Genomic DNA, 27,268 nt, shown 5'->3' on the forward strand with positions numbered 1-27,268 from the left:
AAAAACATGCACTTAGCAGTTGAAAGTTGGAATGGGGGAGGGGCACCTCAGCCATCCTATTAATGACTAAAGCCCAGCTAATGCAATGATTGTAAATGGGCAAGCAGGCCGCTTGTCTGTAACAGGCATTCTTCTTTGGCCTCCTTATCTCGAGAGACAATGGGTAAGCGCTTGGAGGTGGTCAGTGGTGTGTGGAGCAACGCCTGGAGTGGCTATAAAGGCCAATTCTAGAGTGATAGGCTCTTCCACAGGTGCAGCCGAAAAATTTGTTTGTCGGGCTGTTACACAGTTGGCTCTCCCCTTGCGCTTCTGTCTTTTTTCCTGCCAACTGCTAAGTCTCTTCGACTCGCCACACTTTAGCCCCGCCTTTATGGCTGCCCACCAGCTCTGGCGAACGCCTGCAACTGACTCCCACGACTTGTGATCAATGTCACAGGACTTCATGTTCCGTTTGCAGACGTCTTTAAAGTGGAGACATGGACGGCCGGTGGGTCTGATACCAGTGGCGAGCTCGCTGTACAATGTGTCTTTGGGGATCCTGCCATCTTCCATGCGGCTCACATGGCCAAGCCATCTCAAGCGCCGCTGACTCAGTAGTGTGTATAAGCTGGGGATGTTGGCCGCCTCGAGGACTTCTGTGTTGGAGATACGGTCCTGCCACCTGATGCCAAGTATTCTCCGGAGGCAGCGAAGATGGAATGAATTGAGACGTCGCTCTTGGCTGACATACGTTGTCCAGGCCTCGCTGCCATAGAGCATGGTGTAACAGGCATAAGTCTGTTTAAATATGCAAATCAGGGTTATAAGCCATTTGTAGCCCCATTGCAAATTCCAGGTATAAATAGGGAGAGGTTTCTGGCCCCTCAGAACTGCAGACCATGCTAAATTGCTAGATCATTGTTCTTACATTCTGTCATGTCATCTGAACCCCTTCAACTGTACCTTGTACTCCTACAACCATGTAACGTTGACCAGCATCATTTACTTTCTCTATAATAAATAACTGAAAGCACAGAAAGTACTGCATTTCCAACCAAGTCCCTCTTGTCACGTAATCCTATTATGTATCCTTTTATTATCATTCGCCAGCCTGTCACACCATGTGTACAAAGATTATTTAAATAAGTCTGTTCTGATGGCCTTAAACTGCTAACACAACAGTCAGAAGACTGCAAATCATTGGGTTAAAATTGCAAGTGCTGAGAAATTTACTCTATGTAAACTAACACCTATATGATGTGCTGTGATGTAGCCTCATTCCTGATATTTTTTTTATTGTTTTGAATAAAGCTTGTGTGATTTAAAACTTCATAAGAATCCCTTGCAACAAGTTGGTGCCCAGTAATAGCCTCCCACGCCCACATATTCTCTATCAAATTGTCATCCAGAAACATGCCTGCATTTCACCCAAGTTTCCACATGTGGCCTTTGGCAGTGAATCTGCAGCTTATTCATCAGTAACTACACAAGGGACCTGGGTATTCACTGGCATTTGTGATGGTGGAGGGCAGTTGGTGGTGTCCAGTTCAGAGTGTGGGCTCAGTTGGAAATGGGCTGTGGGAGGCAGGAGTCAGGTGGAGAGGGCCCAGACATTTTGGTAGCTTTCCAACTTTCCAGCCTTTCCAGCTGACCGACATTCCGCAGGTGTTTTGCCCACATGTTTACAGGGGAACCGAGGAGGCAACCAGGCACATTAGACATCTTTACACTGTGGGCAGGGAGAACCATGGTACTCTGCATGCTGTCAGCAATCCCTTTAATCCAATTCAGTCCGTTGTGTTTTAAAGAAAATGAGAGTTGCCAAACCAGACAGGAAGATGAATATGTTAGTCAAATAGAGCTCTGTTCATTAATTTATTATTGAGTTCAGTTGTTTTTTTCTACCTATTAAATAAGAAATTGCCAAAATGTTTCCATTCTAGTGCTATTAATGGCTAAAGTATAAAAGTTAAGATTGCGTGACCTGGTTTCAGTATAGCCTCACGTAGCCAGCCTCCAGTAATTTCTAATTATGCTAATTTACTGTTGTATTCTGACACGCCATCATAAATTATTAACAGCAGCACAATACGTCTCCTGTGTAATGGTACTGTTGCATCTTCTTCAATGAATTGAACAAACCGACACACCAAGATTGCTTTGGGTTAAAACTTAGTGAGCTTAATTCATGTCACAGACTTGGCGAGATATGGGCTTCGGATCATGTTTCAATTCAACTTAAAATATTGAATTAAACAAGCTGACTTAACTTTGGATGCGACTATTTCAGGCAGACAGGGTGGTACAGCTACTGTTAGTTGAGGTGCCATATGAAAAGGGTTTATGATATTATTGCTAAATTACACATTATAGAATAGTTCTTATTACCCTCCAAACCAAACTCATTTTTGATTGGAGTTTTATAAGATGACAGCTGTGTTAACAAGAATGATGTGGAACCCCCTCTTCCCTAGGCACACTACATGCAGGGCTTTTTTTTAAAGTTATATTTTATTCATCATGGCATGCTACCTAGTACACAGAGCAAACCTAAAACCCTGCTTGAGATACACTACATATATTAATGACAGGGAAGGTTTACTATAGACAGTTCTTCTTACCTCTGGGACACTATGTGTCCTTCCGGAGTGCCTCTGTTCCCTGCTTGTGTTGCTGAATGTGACCAGGTTAGTGCCTACAGTTTTGTTGAGAATGGTGACAGTTTTTTTAAAATGTTGGTTTGTTTGTGTTCTGGTCCTGGCCATGTTCGTTGGGTGGCATCATGTGGCTTTGTCTAATTGCACTCAGAGTGATGTCTATCTAGCAGACCACCTGCAACCAAAAGATGTTGCTACATTTCCTGAGGCTCTCACTGCCCGACATACAGTACTGTTGTAGTTGATGGCACTTCATAATGTAAAGCAGGGAGACTCTGGAGACCCATCAATATCAGTGCTCCACAATCTCATGGGTCTCTCCAGCTGCTCTGCCTCCACTTAAATGTAAAAACACAGAGCTGAGTCTTTGGCCGATGGGAATTTCCAGGTGTCGGTGGTGGCTCTAGATAAAGTAAATGGGGAAAGTAACACACAGAGGTCAGAGCTCTGCATGCGAGTGCTCTTTTCCCAGACTAGCTACCTGGTATAGCTCTCTCCTGCTCAGTCTGTATGGCGCAGAGCATTAACAAAAACTTGAGCCTTCACTTAGAAGTTGTTTGCTTCTCTGGTTTTGTTTCTTCTAACAAAACTTCAACGAAAAATAAATTTGTACATCTTTATGAATATTTATTGGAGCAACAATCCCCTTTATTCTTAAGTTTATTATTAACGTGCCAAAAGACTGAAATTCTCTTTTGTGAAGCTTTTCAGACTGGGGTTTGATTTCTTTCTACGTTTTGACCTCAATTTTACCTTATCTTCATGTCCTCAATACATATTTATTATTTTCAGTTTTTTTCTATTTCTCTGTACTATTGATTTTAATCTTTGCTTTCAATTTTTCCAAGCTTAAAACCTTGGACTTTTTTCCTTTGCCTCCTTGCATTCAGTAATCATTATAAGGCCCAGCTAAAGGTCTGCAGAGGAAACCCAACCCGAGTCCGAATGCAGGACCTGGAAGTCCGACCCGACCTGACCCGCACCCGACGCATGTCATCGGGTCCCGTTGGCGTTGGGTCGGGTAGCAGACTTTTAGGCCCAGCTTGGCTCAATTAGTAGCACTTTCCCTTCTGAGTCAGTAAGTTGTTGGTTAAAGCCCCATCCAGGATTTGAGCAGGTAATCTAGACTGACGCGACAGCGCAGAAATGAGAGAGTGTGATGAAATATAGGTATAATAGCCTTAATTAGGTCAAATTTTAGATATAATTAATACATTATACCTTTTAGAATTAAAGATTGAATAAATGGTCAGTTTTCAAGACTCACTGAAATTCCCTTTAAGGGCAGAGTTAAAAATCCATGAACATCTCTGTTACAATGGAATGTATACCAGAAACATCTTTTAAGTTAAATGAGACTGGCTATACATGGTCCATACTGATAACGATAATCCTAATTAGTTGATAATGTTAATAATATAGACAGACTGACTTAAGGAGGTACCATCAAAGAACCATCACAGATGATCAATCACAAAATGGAATGTTACCTACAAAAACAGATGCCAAGTAAACACAATTTAACCCAAAAAGGAAAGAACAGTTACTGCACAAATTTAATGAAAAATCTTTTAAGTATAAAACACATTTATAAAGTTGGGTCTTAGTGTTACTATAAAACACTACAAACATTTTGACTGGATAAAAGCTCACAACTTCATGAGAAGGGAATCCTCAGCAGATAATTAATTGGGAATAAGTAGCTCATGATATTGCCATATATGGATAATGAAAGCAGGAAAAACATGCACAGAAAGGTAATCCCTACATTCCAAAAGATGAGTTAATAGATTAGAAACAGTATAAATGTGAGAGTTTTGAATCGGAAAATTAGAGGTATTGAAATTCCTCATCATTGCTTCTCAACCTATGGTAAGAATGGCAGACTGCATGACAAGAGAATTCTGCTCTTCACCGAGAGTGTTTTGTCTTGTTCAGCAGGAGGCTTACTCAGGGAATTTGAGGTACTTTGAATTTTGGCTGTTCTAAGATATTTTGCTGTAACATTGTCAAGGTTGAACTTTTGGATTCTATTTTAGAAATAAGATTATGTTTTACATCTCTTAGTAATCTTTGATATTGTAGTATACATATCCACTTAAAAGTATATTGCATGTTAAATTCTTTAATATATAAAAGTTAATAAATCATCTCATGTAGTATTCTGTATACAACTACAAGAGCCCCCTCTCTGTACCTCTTTAGGTGGAGAGATACGTATTGAAGGGAGTTTCCCAGACCCTTATGATGTCTAGGATATTTATAACTTAGCCATAATTATTTTAAAAATAGGATGTCCGAAAGTTCATCTTCTCTGTTAGTTTTCTTTCTTTGTGGAAAAACTAGTTCAGTTCTTTGGACCCAAATAAGTGTCAGTAAGAGTTTGTCTGGTTTGAACTTAATTAAAGGAGATTCATAGGGATGGACCCCTGATTTGGTTCAGTCCCTATAAGGGGTTAAAGTCATAAATCACTTCAAGAGTGTTGCACTGTTGGAGGTGCTGTCCTTATCAAAGCAAGGCCAGTCTGCCTATGCAGTAGATATGAAAGGTCCTGTGGTTCTATTTAAAACAAAACATGAAGTTTTCTTGGTGTCCTGACCAACATTCCTCCCTCAGACCAAATGCCAAAAAAATTAATTGGTTATATATCTCATTAGCTACTTGTGGGATTTTGCTGTGTGAACAATAGCTGCTGTGCTATCCATATAACAATCCCTTCAGAAAGGGATTCATTAGCTGTGAAGTGCTTTAACTTCAGAAATGTGATAAGGTGCAATAGGGTACTTTCCTTTCTTTGGAGTCAAAAGAAACTTTCAACAAAGTTGTCATTTGCTTGGCTAAAAGTCAGTCTCCAAAAGCCACTGAAATGATGGAACTCAAAATTCACGGTGTCACATGTACGAACATGATCATATTTTTGGACAAGACAAGAAAGAGCTGTCAATGGACACACAAGCTCTTTTACAGCCCCGAGCAGAAGAGTAGACTGACCAAGTAAACTCATTAATTTTGTGCTAAGGGTTACTATTACAGTGATGTCTAGTGCCGACATTTGAGAAGCTTTGCTACTGTAATATTAGTGTTTGTTTCAGTCTCACTGCGTATTAAGTGAAAATGCCCTGTGCAGAAGGAAGTTTCTACCTCTCAAAACAGTCAAATGTTTACAGAAGCAAAATACACCAGATGCTGGAAATACTCAGCAGGTCTGGCAGCATCGGTGGAGAGAGAAACAGAGTTAACGTTTCAGGTCGATGCCCCTTCATCACTACCGGAAAAAAGTTAGAAATGTAATAGGTTTTTATGTAGATTGAATGGGGGAGGGTGGATAAAGAACAAAAGGAAAGATCTGTGATAGGGCGGAAGATGGAAGACTTTAAATAACATAAGAGTTGGTGGGGCAGAACCAAAGGGAGTGATAATGGGACAGGCAAAGAACAAAAGATGTGTCTAGAAGAGGATTAAATGGCAGAATAAGGAACAGCTGCCATCCTAATGCAAAAAAGAGAAAACAAGATTAAGACGGAAACAAAATGGGGCAGAGAGTACTGTCTGAAATTGTTGAACTCGATGTTGAGTCTGGAAGGGTGTAAAGTGCCTAATCGAAAAATAAGGTGCTGTTCCTCGAGCTTATATTGAGCTTCATTGGAACACTGCAGTGGGTCGAGGACAGAGATGTCAGCATGACAGCAGGTGGTGAATTAAAATGGTGGGCCACCGGAAGCTCGGGATCACGCCTGTGGACTGAACGGAGGTGTTCCGCAAAGAGGGCACCCCATCTGCATTGTGAGCAGCGAATACAGTATATTAAATTGAGAGAAGTACAAGTAAATCGCTGTTTCACCTGGAAGGAGTGTTTGGGGCCTTGGATGATGAGGAGAGAGAAGGTAAAAGGGCAAGTGTTGCATCCCCTGTCCTTGCATAAAAAGATGCCGTGGGAAGGGGATGGGATGTTGGGGGTGGTTGAGGAGTGGAACAGTGTTTCACAGAGGGAATGGTCCTTTTGGAATGCTGAAAGGGGAGGGGAAGATGTCTTTGGTGGTTGCATCATGCTGGAGGTGGCGGAAATGGCGGAGGATGATCCATTGAATACGGTGACTGGTGGAAGGTGAGGACAAGATGAACCCTATCGTGGTTCTGGGAGGGTGGTGAAGGGGTGAGGGCATAAGTACGTGAAAAGGGTTGGACACGTTCAAGCGCCCTGTTAGCCATGATGGAGGGGAATCCTCGGTTGAGGAAAAAGGAAGACATATCAGAAATGGTGATGTGAAAGGTTACATCATGAGAACAGATGCGCAGAGATGGAGAACCTGGGAGAATTGAATGGAGTCCTTACAAGAAGCAGGGTGTGAGGAAGTATAGTTGAAGTAGCTGTGGAAGTCAGTGGCTTATAGTGAATATTCGTTGATAGCCAACCCCCAGAAATGGAGACAGAGAAGTTGAAGAAGAATAGGGAAGAGTCAGAGATGGACCATGTAAAGGTGAAAAGAGTGGAAATTGGAAGCAAAGTTGATTAAGTTTCACAGTTCAGGGCGAGAGCAGGAAACAGCACTAACACAGTCATCAATGTACCGGAAAAAGAACTGTGGGAGGGGACCCAAGTAGGACTAGAACAAGAAAAAGGTAGGCATAGCTAGGTCCCACGCAGGTACCAATAGCAACACCTTTTATTTGGAAGAAGTGAGGTGTGTTAAAGGAGAAGTTGTTCAGTGAGAGAACCAAGTTCAGCCAGGCGAAGGTGGTGGATGGAAACGTTTGATCTCTACCTTGTTCTCAAGCTGACATCTGACCTCGGCCTACTGCAGTGTTCCAAAGAAGCTCAATGCAAACTCGAGGAACAGCACCTCATCTTCCAATTCGGCACTTTACAGCCTTCTGGACTTAATATTGAATTCAACAATTTCAAACCATATTCTCTCCCCATTTTCTTTTTCTTTGCGTGTTTCAATCTCAATCTTATTTTCTCTTGTTTTGGTTTTGGATGGCAGCTGTTCATTATTCAGCCATACACACCTCCCCTAGATGTATTTTATGTTCCTTCACTTGTCCCATTATTACTCCCTTTGGCACTTCCCCAGCAACTCTTCTGCCTAGTGCAGACCTTCCCTGTTGTTCTTTTTCCATCCTCCCCCATTTGACCTACTTAAAACCTCTTACATTTCTAACTTTTCCCCACTCTGATGAAGGGTCATCGAACTGAAACGTTATCTCTGCTTCTCCCTCCACAGGTGCTGACAAACCTGCTGAGTATTTTCAGCATTTTCTGTTTTTGTTTCAGACAAATAAAATTATTTCAGACAAAGTCCTACATTGTTCTCGGATTGAGAGTTTCAAAAAAAGGAGTTCAGACTGAAACATTGGAGGTCTGATTCTTAGCCTGTGCTGAGTTAACTGGCCTCACCTGGGTGACAATAGTAATGCAGCAATTAACCTCAGCACCAGGAATTAGGGAGGTGAAATTTCAGACAAAGTTCCTGTTCTTGCTGGAAAACACCTTTGTGGGCACTGGGAAAGACAGGAATACACCCTTGCTTCCTTCCCCTCTTCTCCCTTCCCTCCCCTCCCTTTCTGTGCTGACACTAACTGTTATTGACGAATTGTCACATGGTTGAGTGGGCTGATGGAACCTATGGCGCAGTCTCTCAGCACATGTCAGCAGCTTCAAGGAAGAAGAGGCAACAGTTGGAAACAAAAGGCAATAGTAGATGAAGAGATAACCAGAATGACTTATCCTACATAGAGATGCTTTTGATGTCTCATTTCTCCCCGTGATTGCAAAGAGCTATCTATCCTGGGGGAAGGTTGGGTGCAAAAATATCAGCATCAGAAAACATGTTGATGTTGTTAGTTCCTTGGTTGGAAACATTTCAGTGGTTTATTGAATATTAATAAACCTCTCAAGAAATGAGCTAAGGGAATCAGTGAATTCATTATGCTGTGTTTTATTTACAAAGATAACTTTAGGTTTGAATGTAAGTCATGAGTGATCTGACATACATCCTTTCCCCTCTGTTATTCCTGTCATGTTTTTTCCCTTGCTATCATGAAGGCACTGACCCGTGATGGGATACAGTTTCATGAGTGTTGGGCACCCTCTGGTAACTGTCCAAAGTCATCATTCATCATGTGAGTCTAGATTGTGAGTACTGGCAGACTGTTTGATTGGGGCCATCACAGCCGAACCCAGTAGTCCCTCACTCGATGAGTACACACTTCCAGTATCAAATAAGGGTTACTGGATGCAGTCCAGGCACAAGAAACCAGGCTGCTTTCCCCACCTAATTAGTCCACTGTGGCCTGTTCACACTATATGCATCAAGAATTGCACAATTCTCCAATTAACTGGAATGGAAGTCCTCCCTAATTCTCCTTATCTTCTGTGGAGAATAAAACCTAGAGTTTGTTTCAGGCAGATAGGTTTCTTTTTAACAGTTGTCTATAAACCTCATCGAGCACAACAAGAATATTGTGTACGTCATTGTTACAACCAGGTGAGAAAGAGGTCGAGGGTTCCCTTTCAGCCTTCATCTGGTCTTACTGTAACAGGGTTTTATTTTTAAATACACCTTGTTTTTAGCTCCCCCTTTTTTGTTAGATTAGATTAGATTAGAGATACAGCACTGAAACAGGCCCTTCGGCCCACCGAGTCTGTGCCGAACATCAACCACCCATTTATACTAATCCTACACTAATCCCATATTCCTACCAAACATCCCCACCTGTCCCTATATTTCCCTACCACCTACCTATACTAGTGACAATTTATAATGGCCAATTTACCTATCAACCTGCAAGTCTTTGGTGAATCCTTGTTCACCGCTTTCCAATTATAAGGCAAAGAAACCAGCACAACAGGCTTTCTCAGGTTTAAAGAAGAAAAGGGAAATTTTATTAAACTTAAACTCGAATTCCGTTAATGCCTATGGATACACAACGCGCCCACGCTAGCATGCATACGCGATACACACATGCAGATAGAGACAGAAAGAAAACAGAAGAAATAAGGTGGAAAAAGTTTGAAGCAATATCTGAGGAGTTTTTTTGTTACTGTGCTTTGAGCTCACTGTAGTGTTCTTGATTGTAGGTAGATCTTGCTTTTTGTTGGGGCCTGGTATTCTTCTTAAACCTTGTTCACTGTAGGAGACTTTTCTCTCTTGGGGTTCATGTGTCTTCCATGAAAAAGAGATGGGAGCAGACAGACAGGAGAGGAGGTCTGCTTCAGTCCAGGAGCACTCTGCTTTCTGCCAGTTCAAACACCGTCTCTACAATTTAAAACTCCTCAAGTTGGCCAGCAGGGTCGTCACGTGACCGACTTGTATTACCACTTCTGGCTTTGTGGATTGTCTTGTCCTTCCAAGCACTGTCTGTTAATATGCAAAAATGTCTTTCCAGCCAGGGGCCTGGTAACCCCTTGTCACAGGCCTTCTCCTCTTCCCAGCAACAATTTGAAATTTAATATCCATGTGGCGAAATTGAGGTGCCTCATTCTTGGCAAGTGGAGGCCTGCATGACAGTCGTGAAGAACTCAAATTCTCACAGGCATTTTCTAAGCTTTCTCTTTTTACGATTTTTCTTTCATTGTGCCTCTCTACTCTCCTGACGGTGTTAACTTTTGCTGGAATATAATTAGTGGAAATCGGCTGACCTTCAAACCCTCACACAAATGACCATTCTTCATATGTTGTGAGTGTGGGTAGGCTACACGGCCAAAGTTAATCCTGCCTTCCATGCATGCACTCCTTCCAGCACAGCTCACAAGATAGCAGTTGAAACTAGTGAGGGCCTGTCTACCAACCCATTTTGCAGCAGGAATGGAGTTTTAGAGAGACCAAAATCGCAAAGAGGAACTTAGCAGCATCTTCGTACCCACTGCAATTTTGTTGCAGCTGGTGAAACAGGCACCGAGGACTCCTGATGGAAATGGGTGAGAGGTTCATAACTATATTCAAAAACAGTTCCTATAATGTGCATAGCACTCTGATGCAGTTTTCAACTGAAAGCATGCAGAGTCTACGCTGCATTAGCCCTGCCCACTGACAGAGTTTTGAAGTGTTCAAACCAGCGTCCCTTAAAAGGATTTCTAGAGGCCTGTCGGGAAAGCCTGAAATGCAGGTTTGTGGCACAATATGATCACAGGATGATCATGATTATTCCTGATCGCTGCATGACCTCCTCTCCCCCGATTGACCTGGCCCTCTCCTTGAAAGATTCTCAGGAAGCTTGGACCACTTTTTTTTTGTCCTTCCAATGCTGAATCAATTCACCAGTTCCGTGCAGATGAGGCCTACTATCAAAATGGTTCAGACCTGTCGCTGGTGTCATCAGTCAGGCATATTCTGATCACTCAGCCCAGCCTAGCCCACTCATCCACCAGATGTATGTTGGAAATGAAAATCACCCCAGTATCTTCACCTCCCCTCAAGCCTTAGCCTGTGGGAGTGAAGCCTTTGGCCTCAACCCCAACTGCGATCACCTAACTCAGCACAAGCTAGTACTCACACTTGGGGACCTCCGTTGTTGAATGAATCAGCTGCGCACACAGCGTTGCATTTCACAACAGAGTCACGTGAGGTTGGACATTTTGTAAATTTTCAAAGGGCGGCGTTGTCTTTGCCAGAAAAAAAATTTCTTTTTGTAGTGTAAGAGATTAATGAGCCATTTGCTTCCACTGAAATTTAAATAAAATGCATGCAAGGGTGCCCCCGATGGCCCAGTGTGTACAGCTGAGTGAGGTGCTGAGCCACATTGTGTAGCACAGTCCTCATGTCTGGCATCTGGCCTTTGATGTCTTGATGCTATAGTCACAGTCGACTTGAGGTAGGGAGGAGAAAAGAAATCAGCTGGCAAATTCATGGAAATGTGATGCCCCCGTTGTCAAATAGCCAGCCAACTTCACTGTCTTTTCTTAATTCATTCTGGGGATATGGGCTTCGCTGGCAAGGCCAGCATTTATTGCTCATCCCTAGTTGCCCTTGAGAAAGTGGTGGTGAGCTGCCTTCCTCAACCACTGCAGTCTGTGTGCTGAAGGTTCTCCAACAGTGCTGTTAGGGAGGGAATTCCAGGATTTTGACCCTGGCTCACTCATGGTAATGAAGGCTGTCGGTCTCCATGTAACCATATCGAGCTTGAGCAATGTCCCTCTGGACCAGAGGTGAGAAAATTGAAGGAACAAAAGCTGCACAATGAGGAATGACAACCAGAGCTCTCCGGCAGCTCAGAATGAAGCTGCTGTTGGAGACGGAGTTTAAAAATAGGTCTGCACGATGACGGGCCATGTGGAATAGAATTATCCAAACATTCAACAGGAACCTGATACAATTGCTTGAGGATTAGCCCCTGACATTCTGCCTGCCTATCATACATACAGTACTACCCATGCCAGCTGAAAAGCAGCAATGCACGCACTTCAGAGATTGTGCAGCCAGTTCAAGGCCCTGTGTGGGCTGGTGTCTGCACAGATTGCTTTCTCGTTTCCACAGTTTACAGTTCAATCTCTTCCACAGATGAACAAATTTTCTTACGACTGGAAAAACACAGCAAGGGGCACTCAGTGCATCCTCTCCTCCACCCCAGAGGCACTAAATTGTGTTGTGGTACAAATCCATAGGTGGCAGAAATCCTTCATGTTATCCTGTATTGGGAGTGTAGGCAGGCTATTCAACTGCAAGCTGCATCATAGCAAACCCTGATGCTGCCCCTACAAGTGCATTTTTCCAGCAGGTGTGACTGACCAGCGATCAGGGGCAGGGAATTTTTTTTTTTCTCCTTTCTTAGTCTTAAAACACTGAAACCAATGGTAAAGCTACTGTGATGCATAGCTGTGATGAGCTAATTCAGTCCAGACCAGAAGTGGAACCGAGTCCTTTCTAGTCTGTGTAACTCAACACTATATGGAGTGGTGCCTTTCCCAACTGAAGACACCAGGAGCTGTGCTTATTTCCACTCGAGAGATCAATTATGTGGCTCATGAATTATTCAGTTGATATGAGAATCGTTTCTTGGGGACTGGGGTGCTGCAATGAGCTTTTACTCGTGGGGCCTGGCTTTGATTCCACTGATGTGGTGAATGCTTATTTTTCTTTTGACTGTTGAGAATCCTATGTGAATTCCTGACGGGTGCAGCTTCACAGTTTGAAACAACCCATAAAATATCACTAATTGGCAGTCCCTCATGCACTGCATCTCCGCCTCCACCCTCTCCCTGACACCGACAACCCATAAGAATGTCAGGCATTAGAAATGGGAAATGCAGCACTGTTGGTGTAGGGGCATGGGCTTCTGCAGTTGGATGGACATCACACTGGGAGAGTTGCTTTGTATTTTCAGTTTTAATTAAAATCTTAAATGCAAATGAAGAAGAGAGGATATTTTCAGCTATCATGACCGAGTTACATCTAGCCCATGCCATGCGCTTATAATCATACATCACAGTCCCACTCCCCTTCATTTCCCCTTTAGCATTTTGCTTTTTTCATTTTAAGGAGTGATCCAATTCCCTTTTGAAAGTTAATATTGTATCTGCTTCCAAAACTCTTTCAGCAGCAACTTGCCAGCAACAACTTGGTTCCAGGAATGTAATGGGAAAAAGTCACGATTTTGACAGGAATAGGTTTTAACACCAAGCTGGGCTCAAGACATGAAAAGGGAAACGTGCTCATGATATGTTGGTGGTCAAAAGTGATAAATTAATGCACCGTTCTGTAAGCAAGTACAATGCAGAGGGAATGAAACCGCTTTGTTCAAGGTGGAATAAAACTGGAAAAATCTCGAGTCACAAATTCCTTGAAAGGGTCAATAATAAGCATGTTCTGGCATTTCAATTCAAATGGAGTTTTGATTTTATTTTTGATGGCAAATCAGTGTTGCAAGCTTATTTAGCAGAGCCTATATACTGTTTGTAAAGGTCAGCAGACTGCTGGTAGATTTAGCTCATTTTTCTTGTATTCTGTAGCTGTTAGTAAAAATAATCAAATAAATCACTTCAGATTTAGACAGGAATGGTCACTGGGAATATTCTTATACTACCAGAGGTCGGTCATTGCTTATTGTAACAAAGGATGGCAAATCAAAGTTATGCTACCAGCTCTGCATCACTCTCTGGCCAAGGAAGAGAAAGCTTTGTTTGTGCATGTGGGTGTTTGAACAGGTTAATGTATTGATACCTGAGTACTGGTGAGACTTTAACATTATGGCGGGCCAGTTAGTTCTCTGTTAAAAACAAAATACAATGTGAAGCCCAGCGGTCTGAGAACGGGTGTCGAGCCAGCTAATGAAATTCAGCTTGGGTGGTTACACACCTGAATTATTACAGCTTGCTTCAAAATATATAAGAATTACGGACAGCCTGAACTGGGGCACTGGCACCGGTACTGGGGAAAGTGATGGCTGTACCATTGGGACGGTCTGCACCGGAACTGTGCTGAGGCTGGTGTTCTAGTGAGGCGCATAACTAGGGAAGTAGAGAGGGTTTTAAACTGAATAGTGGGGGCAAGGGATCAAATTTGGGAAGATATGGTAAATCAAGGAATGGAGACAAGGCAATAGAGAAAGGTATTAATATGGGAAATGATAAACAGACTGTGACAGGAAGGGACAGAGCGTATAAATCTAAGAGTAAATCAACAGATAAGGCTAGAGGTCACAAAAATAATAAAAGGACAAAACTAAAGGCTCTGTATCTGAATGCACGTAGCATTTGAAACAAAACAGATGAACTGAGAACGCAAATAGAAATAACTAAGTATGATCTGATAGCCATTACAGAGACATGACTGCAGGACAACATAGATTGAGACCTGAATATTGAAGGCTACATGGCATTTAGAAAGGACAGGAAGCTAGGAAAATGAGGAGGGGTAGCTCTGTTAATTAATGATAGTTTTAGCACAATAGGGAGGGATGACCTAAGTTCAGGAGACCAGGATGTAGAAGTAGTTTGGGTAGAGATGAGAAATCATAAAGGCAAGAAGTCACTTGTGGGAGTGGTGTACAGGCCACCTAACATTAACCACACTGTAGGACAGGGTATAAAGGAAGAAATAATGGCAGCTTGTTAGAAAGGTACAGCAATAATTATGGGGGATTTTAACCTATATATAGACTGGAAAAATCAGATGGGCAGAGGTAGCCTAGATGAGGAGTACATAGAATGTTTTCGGGATAATTTCTTGGAACAATACATTCTGGAGCCAACCAGAGAACAGGCTATACTAGACCTGGTATTGTGCAACGAGATAGGATTAATTAATGACCTCACAGTTAAGGGGCCCCGAGGTAGCAGCGTTCATAATATGATTGAATTTTACATTCAGTTTGAGGGAGAGAAGAATGGGTCCAAGACTAGTATTTTAAACTTAAATAAGGGCAATTATGAGGGCATGAAAGCAGAGCTAGCTAAAGTGAACTGGCAAATCAGGTTAAGGGTAGGTCAATAGAGATGCAGTGGCAGACATTTAAGGGGATATTTCAGAATACACATTTCATCAAGAAAGAAAAATTCCAATGGTGGGACCTGCCATCTGTTTAACTAAAAAGTTAAAGATAGTATCAAACTTAAAGAAAAAGTCTATAATTGCGCAAAGATGGGAGGCAGGTCAGAAAATTGGACAGAATATAAAAAATAGCAAAGAATGACTGAAAGATTGATTGAGAATGTGAAATTAGAGTACAAGAGAAAGCTAGCTAGAAATATAAAGACAGATAGTAAAAGTTTCTATGGATATTTAAAAAAGAAAAGTTAACAAAGTGAGCATTAGTCCTATAGAAAGTGAGGCTGGGGAATTGATAATGGATAATAAAGAGAAGGCAAATGAATTGAACAGATATTTTGCATCGGTCTTCGCTATTGAGGATACAAGTAACATCCCAGTATTAGCTGTAAGTCAGGAAATGAAAAGGAGGGAGGAACTCAAGAAAATTAAAATCACCATGGAGGTGGTACTGAACAAATTGTTGGAGCTGCGGGCTGACAAGTCCCTGGGTCCTGATGAACTTCATCCTAGGGTGTTAAAAGAAGTGGCTAGTGAGATAGTTGATGCGTTAATTTTAATTTTCCAAAATTTCCTCGATTCGGGGAAGGTTCCATTAGATTGGAAAATAGCAAATGTAACTCCTTTATTCAAAAAGGGAGGGAGACAATAAGCAGGAAACTACAGGCCAGTTAGCTTAACATCTGTCTTAGGGAAAATGTTAGAAGCTATTATTCGAGATGCTATAGCAGGGCATTCAGAAAAATTCAAGGTAATCGGGCAGAGTCAACTTGGTTTTGTGAAAGGGAAATCATGTTTAACCAATTTATTGGAGTTCTTTGAGGAAGTTACATGTGCTGTGAATAATGGGGAACCGGTGGATATATTGTACTTGTATTTCCAGAAGGCATTTGATAATGTACTACATCAAAGGTTATTGCAGAAAATAAAAGTTCATGGTGTAGGGGGTAACATATTGGCATGGATAGAAGATTAGCCAGCTAACAGGGAACAGAGAGTAGGCATAAATGGGTCATTTTCTGGTTGGCGAGTTGTAACAAGTGGTGTGCCACAGGGATCTGTGCTGGGGCCTCAACTTTTTACAATTCATATAAATGACTTAGATGAAGGGACCGAAGGTATAGGTGCTAAATTTGCTGATGAGACAAAAATAGGTAGGAAAGTAACTTGTGAAGAGGCCTAAGGAGGCTACAAAGGGATATAGAGAGGTTAAGTGAGTGGGCAAAGACCTGGCAAATGGAGTATAAAGTGGGAAATTGTCCACTTTGGCAGGAAAAATAAAAAAGAAGCATATTATCTAAATGTTGAGCGATTGCACAGCTCTGAGATGCAGAGTGATCTGGGTGTCCTAGCGCATGAATCACAAACGTTAATATGCAGGAACAGCATGTAATAAGGAAAGCTAATAGAATGTTATTATTTATTGCGAGAGGAATTGAATACGAAAGTAGGGAGGATATGCTTCAGCTATACAGGGCATTGGTGAGACCACATCTGGAGTACTGTGTACAGTACTGGTCTCCTTATTTAAGAAAGGATGGAAATGCATTGGAGGCAGTACAGAAAAGGTTTACTAGACTAATACCTGGAATGGGCGGACTTTCTTGGGAGGAAAGATTGGACAGGCTAGGCTTGTATCCGCTGGAATTTAGAAGAGTAAGAGGCAACTTGATTGAAACATATAAGATCCTGAGGGGTCTTGACAGGGTGGATGTGGAAAGGATGTTTCCCCTTGTGGGAGAATCTAGAACTAAGGGTCACTGTTTAAAAATAAGGGGTCACCCATTTAAGACAGAGATGAGGAGAATTTTTTTCTCTCGGAGGGTTGTGAGTCTTTGGAATTTTCTTCCTCAAAAGGCAGTGGAAGCAGAGTCTTTGAATATTTTTAAAGCAGAGGTAGATAGATTCTTGATAAGCAAGGGGGTGGAAGGTTATCAGGAGGTAGGGGGAAATGTGGGGTAATCAGTTCAGCCATGAACGTATTGAATCGCGGAGCAGGCTCGAAGGGCCGAGTGGCCTACTACTCCTAATTCGTATGTTCATAAGTCCCATTAATATCCAAAATTCACAAATACTGGAACTTGGAGAGCTGAGGGTCCACCACATATGCATGGGGCACCAGCTACTGATTTTCTCCCAGTGACTTAGAGGCTAGAAAGGTAAATAATTCCACAAGATAAGGATTATCCATGTCTGTGAAGGTTTTTCTTTTCCACAAACTGCAGCATAGGAACATAGGAACAGGACTGGGCCATTTAGCCACAAGAGCCTTATCCCCATTCGTGGATGATCTGCAACCTAACTCAGTATCACTGCCTTTGTCACATATCCCTAACATTTGGTGAACAAAGTTTATCAATCTCAAATTTAAAATTAACAATTGATCTAGCATTTGTGGAAGAGAGTTCCAAACTTCTACCACCCTTTGTGTGTAGAAGTATTTCCTAATTTTACTCCTGAAAGGGCTGGCTCTAATTTTTAGACTATTCTTCTAGACTTTGACTCCCCAACCAGCGGAAATAATTTTTCTCCAACTACCCTATCTGTTCCCTTTATAACTTGAAACCTTCAATCAAATCACCCCTTAAACTTCTAAATTCCAGGCAATGCAATCCTAGTTTGTGTAATCTATCCTCTTAATTTAACCCTTGGAGTCTAGATATCATTCTGGTAAGTTTACGCTGCACTCCCTCCAAGGCCAATTTGTCCTTCCTGAGGTGTGGTTCCTGGAACTGATCACACAGTTCCAGGTTTGTCTAACTAGGGCTTTGTATGGATGCAGCATCATTTGTATCGCCCCTCTCCGCACCCCGCTCCCCATAATTCAAGTTCTCTAGATATAAAAGCCAGCATTCCATTCGCCTTTTTGATTATTTTCAGTATGTGTTCATGAATTTTAATAATCTATGTCTATGGATCCCAAGTCTCTTAGGACCTCCACTGTTTCTAGCGTTTCCCCACTTAATAAATACCCTGATGGATCCTTTTTAGGTCTAAAGTGGATGACCTCTCATTTGCCTGCATTGATGTTCGTTTGCCACAATTTTGCCCATTCACATATCTATCAATATGTCTTTGTAATTTTATGCTTTCATCTACATATTTATAATGGTGCCTATCCTTGTGTCATCAGCAAACTTGGACATGTGCCTTTTTATCCCATCATCTAAGTTGTTAATGAATTTGGTGAATAGTTGAGGCCCCAACTCAGTTCCTTGCAGGACATCACTAGTCACACCTGCCAATTAGAGTATGTGTCCATTAATCCTATTCTCTGTCTCCTGTCACTTAGCCAATTTCTTAACCAGGTCAATAATTTGCCTTCAATTCCATGAGCTTCAACTTTACCTAACAGCCTCATATGAGGGATTTTGTTAAATGCCTTCTGGATGTCCATATAAGTAACATCATCGACATTCCCCTAACCACTACTTTAGTCACCTCTCCAAAAAAATGTAGTCAGATTTGTCAGGCATGATCTACTCTTTCCAAAGCCATGCTGACACTCTCTGATCAGCTGAAAATTTTCAATGTGTTCAGTCACTCTATCCTTAATTATAGACTCGAGTAATTTCTCAACAACAGATGTTAGACTATCTGAACGATAATTCCCTGGTTTCCCTCTTTCACCTTTCTTAAATGGCAGATGACATGCACAATTTTCCAATCTACAGGAACAGTTCCTGAAGGGAGAGAATGTTGAAAGATTATAGATGGGGCATCTGCAATGTTTTCCCCTACTTCCTTTAAAACCCAGGGGTGGAAACCCAGGGAACAGAGAGTCTGAGACAATTCTAATATGTATAATAATGTGATATACCTAAACAAGTTTAAATGTTATCCAAATGGCAACCAGGCATATGAAGAAAGTTAGCTTGTTCCATTATGGGGCTTGTTTCATTATGGGGCTTTCTGTGTATTTTTTTCTGCAATTTAAGTATTAAGACAATTTGAACTTACGCCTCAGCAAATCGTTAGCTTTCCTGTTTTGTAGAACTTAACATCACCTCTCTCATATATTTGTATCACAGAGTGCATTGTATGATAATTATCTGATTCAACTAAGACTAGGGAAGCCTACCGACTGCCCTCTTCCCCCTTCCCCCCCCCCCCACCCCCCACCCCACACCACCCTCTAACCCCCCAATTTTATCTTCTACCCTGAAGCCATGACTGTTACTGGGGGTAAGGTTCCACAATACCGAGCAGCCTGAGGTACCTTATCCAAGTAACCATTCTTCACAAATTGTCTAGACAGTGACTATCAGCTGGCATTTTGATTATGGGAGGTATCACAGGACCAGATCTGATCCTGTTCTCAATCAGTGTCTACAAATGGATGTTTTCCAGCTGGGGCCACTGGGTAGTGATCGCGAATAGGAACCCTAGCTGATTTCCACGCCACTCCCTCTCCTCCCCCAGCTCCTTAACCCAGAGGCACTGGGGTCAAATGTTGCATTGAAATTGCTGCCCCAGCTAAATCAGCTACCTCAATACAGACCAAGAACTGAACCTGTACTGTATGGCTCAGTACTGCACTGAGCATTGTACTTACCCACAAAACTTTGTGTCAGCATAATTTTGTACTTTAATACAGTCTCTATTACAAAAGGAGTCATTCATTATTTTAGATATCAGAAATCTACAATTCCATTTGAAGCTACAATCAAAGCTGACTCCTGGGGGACAATTCCCTCTGCATCCTGTGTGATATCAAGACTTATGTTCTCAAAGAAAGCTTACTTTGCTAGAGGGTCTGTACCCAAACTCTGCCTTTTCATTAAACAAAACTGTTCCAGGAAATGACTAGGTTCACTAACTTTAATGTAACACAGAGTTCTTCGGCTAACCGCAGTGTTTTTGTGTCCTTGCCTCCAGACATCTCTGAAGAAGGCCATATTTCCTCTCTCACCATGAAGTCGTTGACCTTCCTGTTCCTCACAGTACTGTCTGGACTGGCTGCAGCCACTTTCCCAGATGATAGTGGGCCTCTGAACACCGGGTCTGCAGACTGTAAGTATATAAGATCACATTTATAGTTTGAAAGAAGAGTAAATAAATTTGCAAGGGGCTAGAACCCATTTGGTAAGGGTCAACCCAGCATTGACCCTCCTGGGTGATAGTGATTTTTGGAATGGGGGACAAATTGGTCAGTTTTTCATCTACTGAAGATGCTGTCTCATGCTGAGGCATTATTCTAAAGATGATGGCTACCTAGAGATCATTCTGCAGGCATAATCCTAAACAATGTGTATCAGCAATTATTCTATTATAGGGAGCAACATAACCAAACATGACCCTGTTCTCATGTGACCTCTACAAACCCATTCCAACAGGACTCACTTGATAGCGATGTGCAGAAACCCTGGATGTTTCCTCCTCCTCCAAATTCTAGCTACAGGGGAAGAAGTGAGAAAGTTGACAAGAAGATCGAAACAGCTATCTTCTGACTATTATCTCATGGGTTAAGAGGTGTTGCACAAGATTTAAATATAACCTGTTGTATGGTTGTACCAACACTCTCCATGAACACATTCAAAATTCCTCACCCGCCCAAATAGAAAGAATCTGCCAGTCCAGAAATGGTTCTTGAGAAGGACAATTAATCACTCATAGGGGAAGGGAAAGGCAGCCACACCTTCCTTTCATCTGAGTTAGTTTATCAGCGTTAGGTCTAGGTTTAATCCTTAAGGATTTTATGGAGGAGCTAGGAAGATGCTTGACCTTATCTCATTGTTGAAATTGCCCCTTCGTTGTCCTGGAAAGGACCACCCTGCCCTGACATCAGATAAATGACCTCTTGAATTCATACCTTAAAACCCTTTTCATCGCTGACAGAGCTTCTCATTCATTGACTGAAAATGGTATTTGCACTATGTATTGTGGGAAGGTGCTCACTTAACAGCAACAAGTCCTGACCTCTAGGGAGTGGCATTCCACAGTGAAGTGAGGCTTTGTTTTTATTGAAAGATTTGAGCAATACATCATTGTTAAATTAAGGGGCTTAGAAGATTGTCTGATGAAATTCATGTGAACTCATGGAAATATGTTACAGACCTCAATAAGAATGCTATAAATGGTGGTATAGGGACACGGTGGAAATGTTACAGGACATATTTAAATACATGCTTGAGTTATGGGTAGACTTAAAGGGTGGGAACCATTTTGAAACTCACAATAGGCTGTATGGTTTCCCTTGACCTTCTTGTCCTCTGTTGACCTGTGACAGAACTGCTGTTGGGAATGGAATAGGATTACAAAGAGTGAACATCAAAAATGTTCTTGAAAGATAAACGACATGATGGTCTGTGTAGGGACTGGGCTTTTTAGTTTATTGGTATCAGGACAATATAGAAAGAATTGTATTAGACCAATGCAGTCTAATATTGTGTATTACATTTGTTGTATGACGCTCCTAATTCTCATCTCAAATTGCTCTTACTATTACTACCAGAGTAGCAGACGTATGACTCAACATGAGTGCTTATTTAACTCAAAATTCTCTTTCCAGCCATAACCTAAATTGGAAAGATAAAATATGTAATTATTTTTCTCAATCTCTTTCACAGTTCATGTGAATACAGTATTAAAATATCACATAGCCACCAATGGTGAAATCTTTGCGTCAATCCTAATGCACAGAATATCAGTGTGGCAATAGGTTGTGCTAAGGACTGTCACAACATAGGTTTAGTACAATTCCCCACACAATATGTTTCTGATCTCAGCTGCACGGTTAGGCCAAGTGGTGCTAAGTGCTTCTCTAAATAGCAGGGAAGAAAATCTGTGCATGTAGCACCACAAGCCTCTCACAAGCACTGGTTAATGAATAGCACTGGGACATGCTAAGAATAAAGTGCTCACTCTTATTCATTACTTTTGTTTCCTTTCGTTCCATCGTCTCCAGGAAGAGCTGACTCAGGCTGCAGTACAATGCACCGCACTCACCCAACTGCCTACTTTAATGGTCTTTGAGCCCTGATAGTTATGATGAGGCAGGAAGGAAGTGAATTACGGTGACTGCGCGCTACAGAGATGGCAAAGTTCCTGCCAAATTTAGAAACAGGATCTAATTTGAAGTTTTCCCGCCCGACAGCCAACCAGATTGAGAGGTTTATCGGCTGTCGGTCAGAAATGCCTGCAGTAGAGGTAGAAGGTGCGAGAGGAAAGGGAGGGAGAGATTGAGGCGGGTGGGGGTGGGGGGGTGGTGGGCTGGGTGGGGGGGGTGGTTGTGGGGTTGGTGGAGATTGATCACAGGGAAAGAGATCATGATGGGGATCACATCCAACAGTTTTTGCAAACTTTTAGCTGCCATGTTTCCTAAGCCCTAGAAACATGACCCGTGGCTATTAATGACTGCTACAATCTGGGGCATATTATCAATTACTGACCCAGTTCTTGAGAGTAAGTTATTCACCCTACCACCAATCTGCCCCAATTAAACCAGAAGTGAGTGTGTTCACAGTGGGTTGAAGTTGGGTTTCCCATTTTTAAGAATTTAAATGCCCACTTCCCCTCCTGCACCTCTTGGGGGTTTTAAAATTCCCCTGAGTGTCTGCAGAATATCCAATTACAATGGGCCAATAATCTCCTTGCCAGACATCCAGATGCAGCTTTGGATAATAATCCAGAGTCTGAACCCCAGTTTATTTTTCTCCTCCAAAGTTCAGAACTATTGAGGCCAATTATTAACATCACTGGCTGAGACTGGCTACCTCAGCACTGATCTGGATGAAACTCTGAGCTTTCCAGCTCTGTATGGTTCAACAGCATACCATTTATCTTTGACACATTGAAGGGAGCTGTGAGCTGAGGAAATAATGTACTTTGTATCCAACCTGGAGAAGATCGTTGAGATTTTTCCACTGGCCCCTCTAGTGACTCAGTTGGTGAAAGTACTTCCTGGTGTTAGGTTTGACCCATGGTCAGTTGTCAGCCGGGCAATAGTTGTAACGTTACAATTGACCACAGTGCCCCTAGTGAAATAAAGTGAATAGAAATCGGCCAGAATTCCCACTCTTGATTACTATACAGTGATTGCTGCTGAAAAGGGGGCAGGATCGGGCTTGGCCGTGATGGTCAAATGTCTCATATAAAGAACACCAAGTTCAGCACAGATTTAGAGGGCAGTTGATATGCACATGACTACAGGGTGCATTCACCATTCCTGTGCCTCCAGCACAGCGCTATACCCAAAACAAGAGAGCTAGGGCTACAACACTGCAGTGCTGATTTTCTGGCCCACAGTCCATTCCTACGAACTTGCCTTCGTATCCAACCCAGATGGGGAGAGAAAGAATACTCAGTCGCTCACATAAAGCAGCATTCAGATAAAAGGTATCATCTGTGGTATATGTGTCCTCAAATAGACCACGTCAAACATTTATATGACTGCACAGATGTTTTCCGATTAATTACTGTGGACAACACCGGTAATTTAAATATATTTTCAGGAAATTGCCCCATTGTGCTTTGTGACACCTTTGGCAGCAAATCAGGATGATATTTCATGCATAAGAGCCCTTCCAGTTATGTTTAACATGAGTAAAGTTTGACTGCATTGCAATGAATATAAATGACCCTCAGCAGCCAATTCTGTTATTGTAATTGAGTGCTGTTCGGCCCAATTGGAACGTGAGCCCATATATAATTCCGAATAACACTTTGGGTTGTTGATTTTTGGAAATGATTCAGAACAGCATTGCTGGGCAGTGACCTTGTGAATTCACCCAATAAAACACACAAGGGTGAATTTAAATATCTTAACCTTTTCATTGGTTGTCTTTGCGTGTTTCTTTTTGGGTTATGTAAATATCAGTAGAATGGGCCTCTTGTAAAGCTGAGCTGATTCTGATTTCAAGCATTATTTTTTAAAACACCATCATTGAACTGGGTTTGTGTCAGCAATGCATTATGTTAGTGTGGTGAACAGATGTGCAATTTTAATGAGCAGCCTCTGGAGAGACTGTGGGTAGTGTTGATCTAACAACCCCTCCCTTGATGCAAAGCTGCCCAGTCTGAGGCAATTAATATGAAGCTGTGAATCAATTAATTTAGTGTCAATAAGTTTGTTGACTAGATTTCTCTTTCCCTTCAATGTTCTTGCTTCCTCCCATGAATGTCCAGACTCATAATGTGATCTGTTTGTTGGTACCAGTTGGACATCATTCACGAGTGAGCCTCAGCAGCATATTCAGCAATGGTGCATTGTATCCCAAGCCCAATCCGGTCCTTCCCTCACATCCATATCTTCCTGCAAGAGCTCTGGTTGACTTTCTCCTCTCTTCATACAAAGGATAGTGGAAATATGGAACTCTTCGCCTCAGAAAAGCTGTTGAGGCAGGGGTCAAATGAAAACTTCAAAACTGAGATTGATCGATTTTAGATAGGCAAGGGCTTTAAGGATTTTTGACTAAGGCAGGTACATGGAGTTAAGATGCAGATCAGTCATGATCAATTTGAATGGCTGAACAGCCTTTTGGCCTCAGGGCCGATAAGGATCAGTACAATACTGTACAGTGTCTTTAACTCCTTAGTTAGTGAAGAAGGTTCCCCCTCCTCGTCTAAAGTGATGGGAGCCTATGACATAGCAGGAGTTTTGAAGATTATGAAAGGAATCTCAAAGTTGATGGCTAAATTGACCATTATATTCAAGAGTTCATATCCCAAAGGGCATAAGTTATACATTAGGAAGTTAAGAGTAAGAAGGGAAGGCAGGTGCTACAGTTTCACCCACATGGAATACACTTGTGGACTATGTTACCAGGGAAGGTCATTTAAGTAGATGGTGTAAGTGAATTTAAGAGGGAGGGGATATTGAGGGATATGGTGAGAAAGTGGACAGCTGGGGTTGAGTTTTTTTTAAAAAGATAATTTTTTGGCCTTTTTCTGACCTTATAATTTCTCAGATCCTTATATTCTTACAAAAGGTGCTAAAACTGACAGTCTATCAATGTGGGGAAGAGGGGTTAAGGAACTGACAGATGGGGTGAAGAGTTCTTCTGTGCACAATGTCCAACAAAATTGTAAACTCATTCTTTATAAACTGGCTAATGATTTCATTGCTGCACGGAGGATATTTTTTCCACAGTGTTGTAAAGGAGAGCCTAAAACGAGGCTGGGATATTGGCAAGTTGTAACTGTCAACTGTATAATGGGTATTGCTGCTGATCGCTGTTCAGTGACTCCTGTTGGGAAGTATGCATCTGATATGGTGAGAACAGGATCAAGCTCTGATTTGATGTGCACCCCCTTATATTTGAGAAACTTAAATGATGAGATTTAACACTGAGAGGATGTTATGACGAAGAACCTGACAATGGGTAATGCATAATAGAGTCATAGAGTCATTTGCGGCAAAGAAGGAGGCCATTCGGCCCAGTGGATCCATGCCAGCTCTCTGCAGAGCAATCCAGTCAGCCCCACTCCCCCAATCGATCACCGAAGCCCTGCAAGTTTATTCCCTTCATGTGCCCATCCAATTTCCTTTTGAAATCATTGATTGTCTTCACTTCCACCAAGCTCACAGGCAGTGCTTACCAGGTCATTACCACAAACTGCATAAAAAAAAGTTCTTCCTCACATTCCCCCTGCATTTCTTGCCCAAAACCATCAATCGGTGTCCCCCTAGGCCTTGTCCCATCTGTTAATGGGAACAGTTTTTCTTTGTCTAACTTATCTAAGCCTATCATAATCTTGTATACCTCAATGAGATCTTCCTTCAATCTCCTTTGTTCCAGGGAGAAAAACCCCAGCTTTTCTAACCTAAACTTGTAACTAAAATCCCTCATCTCTGGAACCATTTTGGTAAATCTCCTCTGTACCCTCTCAAGGACCCTCACACCCTTCCTAAAGTCTGGTGACCAGAATTGGATGGAATACTCCAATTGGGATCCAACCAGAGATTTATAAATGTTCAGCATAACTTGCCTGCTTTTGCACTCTATGCCTCTATGAATCCCAAGATCCCATATGCTTTGCTGACAACTCTCTCAATATCGCCTGCCACCTTGAAAGATCGATGCACACGTGCACCTCCAGGTCCCACTGTTCCTGCACACTCTTTAGAACTGTGCCATTAAGTACATACGAGCATAGGAATTAGGAGCAGGAGTAGGCCACTCGGCCCATCTAGTCTGCGCCACCATTCAACAAGATCATGGCTGATCTGATTGTAACTTCAACTCCACATTCCCACCTACCCCCGATAACCTTTCACCCCCCCCCCCCCCTTGCTTATCAAGAATCTCTCTACCTCATTCAAAGACTCTGCTTCCACCACCTTTTGAGGAAGAGTGTTCCAAAGACTGTCGACCTCTGAGAGAAGAAAATTCTCCTCATGTCTGCCTTAAATGGGTGACCCCTTATTTTTAAACAGTGACCCTTAGTTCTAGATTCTCCCACAAGAGGAAACATCCTTTCCACATCCACCCTGTCAAGACCCCTCAGCATCTTATATGTTTCAATCAAGTCACCTCTTACTCTTCTAAACTCCAGCAGATACAAGCCTAGCCTGTCCAACCTTTCCTCATCAGACAACCCGCTCATTCCAGGTATTAGTCTAGTAAACCTTCTCTGAACTGCTTCCACGCATTTACATCCTTCCTTAAATAAGGAGACCAATGCTGTACACAGTACTCCAAATGTGGTCTCACCAATGCCCTGTATAACTGAAGCATATCCTCCCTACTTTTGTATTCAATTCCCCTCGCAATAAACAATAACATTATTTAACTTTCCCAATTACATGCTATACCTGCGTTCTAACTTTTTGTGATTCATGCACTAGGACACCCAGATCCCTCTGCATCTCAGAGCTCTGCAGTCTCTCACCATTTAGATAACATGCTTCATTTTTATTCTTCCTGTCAAAATGGACAATTTCACATTTTCCCACTTTATACTCCATTTGCCAAATCTTTGCCCACTCACTTAACCTACCCATATCCCTTTGTAGCCTCCTTAGGCCTCTTCACATGTTACTTTCCTACCTATCTTTGTGTCATCGGAAAACTTAGCATCCATACATCTGGTCCCTTCATCCAAGTCATTGATTTAGACTGTAAACGTTGAGGCCCCAGCACTGATCTCCCTGGCACATCACTCGTTACATCTTGCCAACCAGAAAATGACCCATTTATGCCGAC

General features: G+C 42.1%; 1 protein-coding gene across 3 annotated transcripts in view; it reads left to right on the forward strand.

Moving 5' to 3' along the window:
• Window positions 1-27,268, forward strand: part of sema6bb (sema domain, transmembrane domain (TM), and cytoplasmic domain, (semaphorin) 6Bb) — a 578,950-nt gene that overhangs the window by 231,740 nt on the left and 319,942 nt on the right. For all 3 annotated transcript variants that reach the window (XM_068016533.1, XM_068016532.1, XM_068016534.1), the window contains one exon: window positions 20,001-20,135. In XM_068016533.1, coding sequence (XP_067872634.1) covers window positions 20,036-20,135 — 100 coding nt within the window. In that variant the 5' untranslated portion in view covers window positions 20,001-20,035. The remainder of the gene's footprint in view (window positions 1-20,000; window positions 20,136-27,268) is intronic.

Source organism: Heterodontus francisci, chromosome 36 (genome assembly GCF_036365525.1).
Source record: "Heterodontus francisci isolate sHetFra1 chromosome 36, sHetFra1.hap1, whole genome shotgun sequence".
Lineage (NCBI taxonomy): Eukaryota > Metazoa > Chordata > Chondrichthyes > Heterodontiformes > Heterodontidae > Heterodontus > Heterodontus francisci.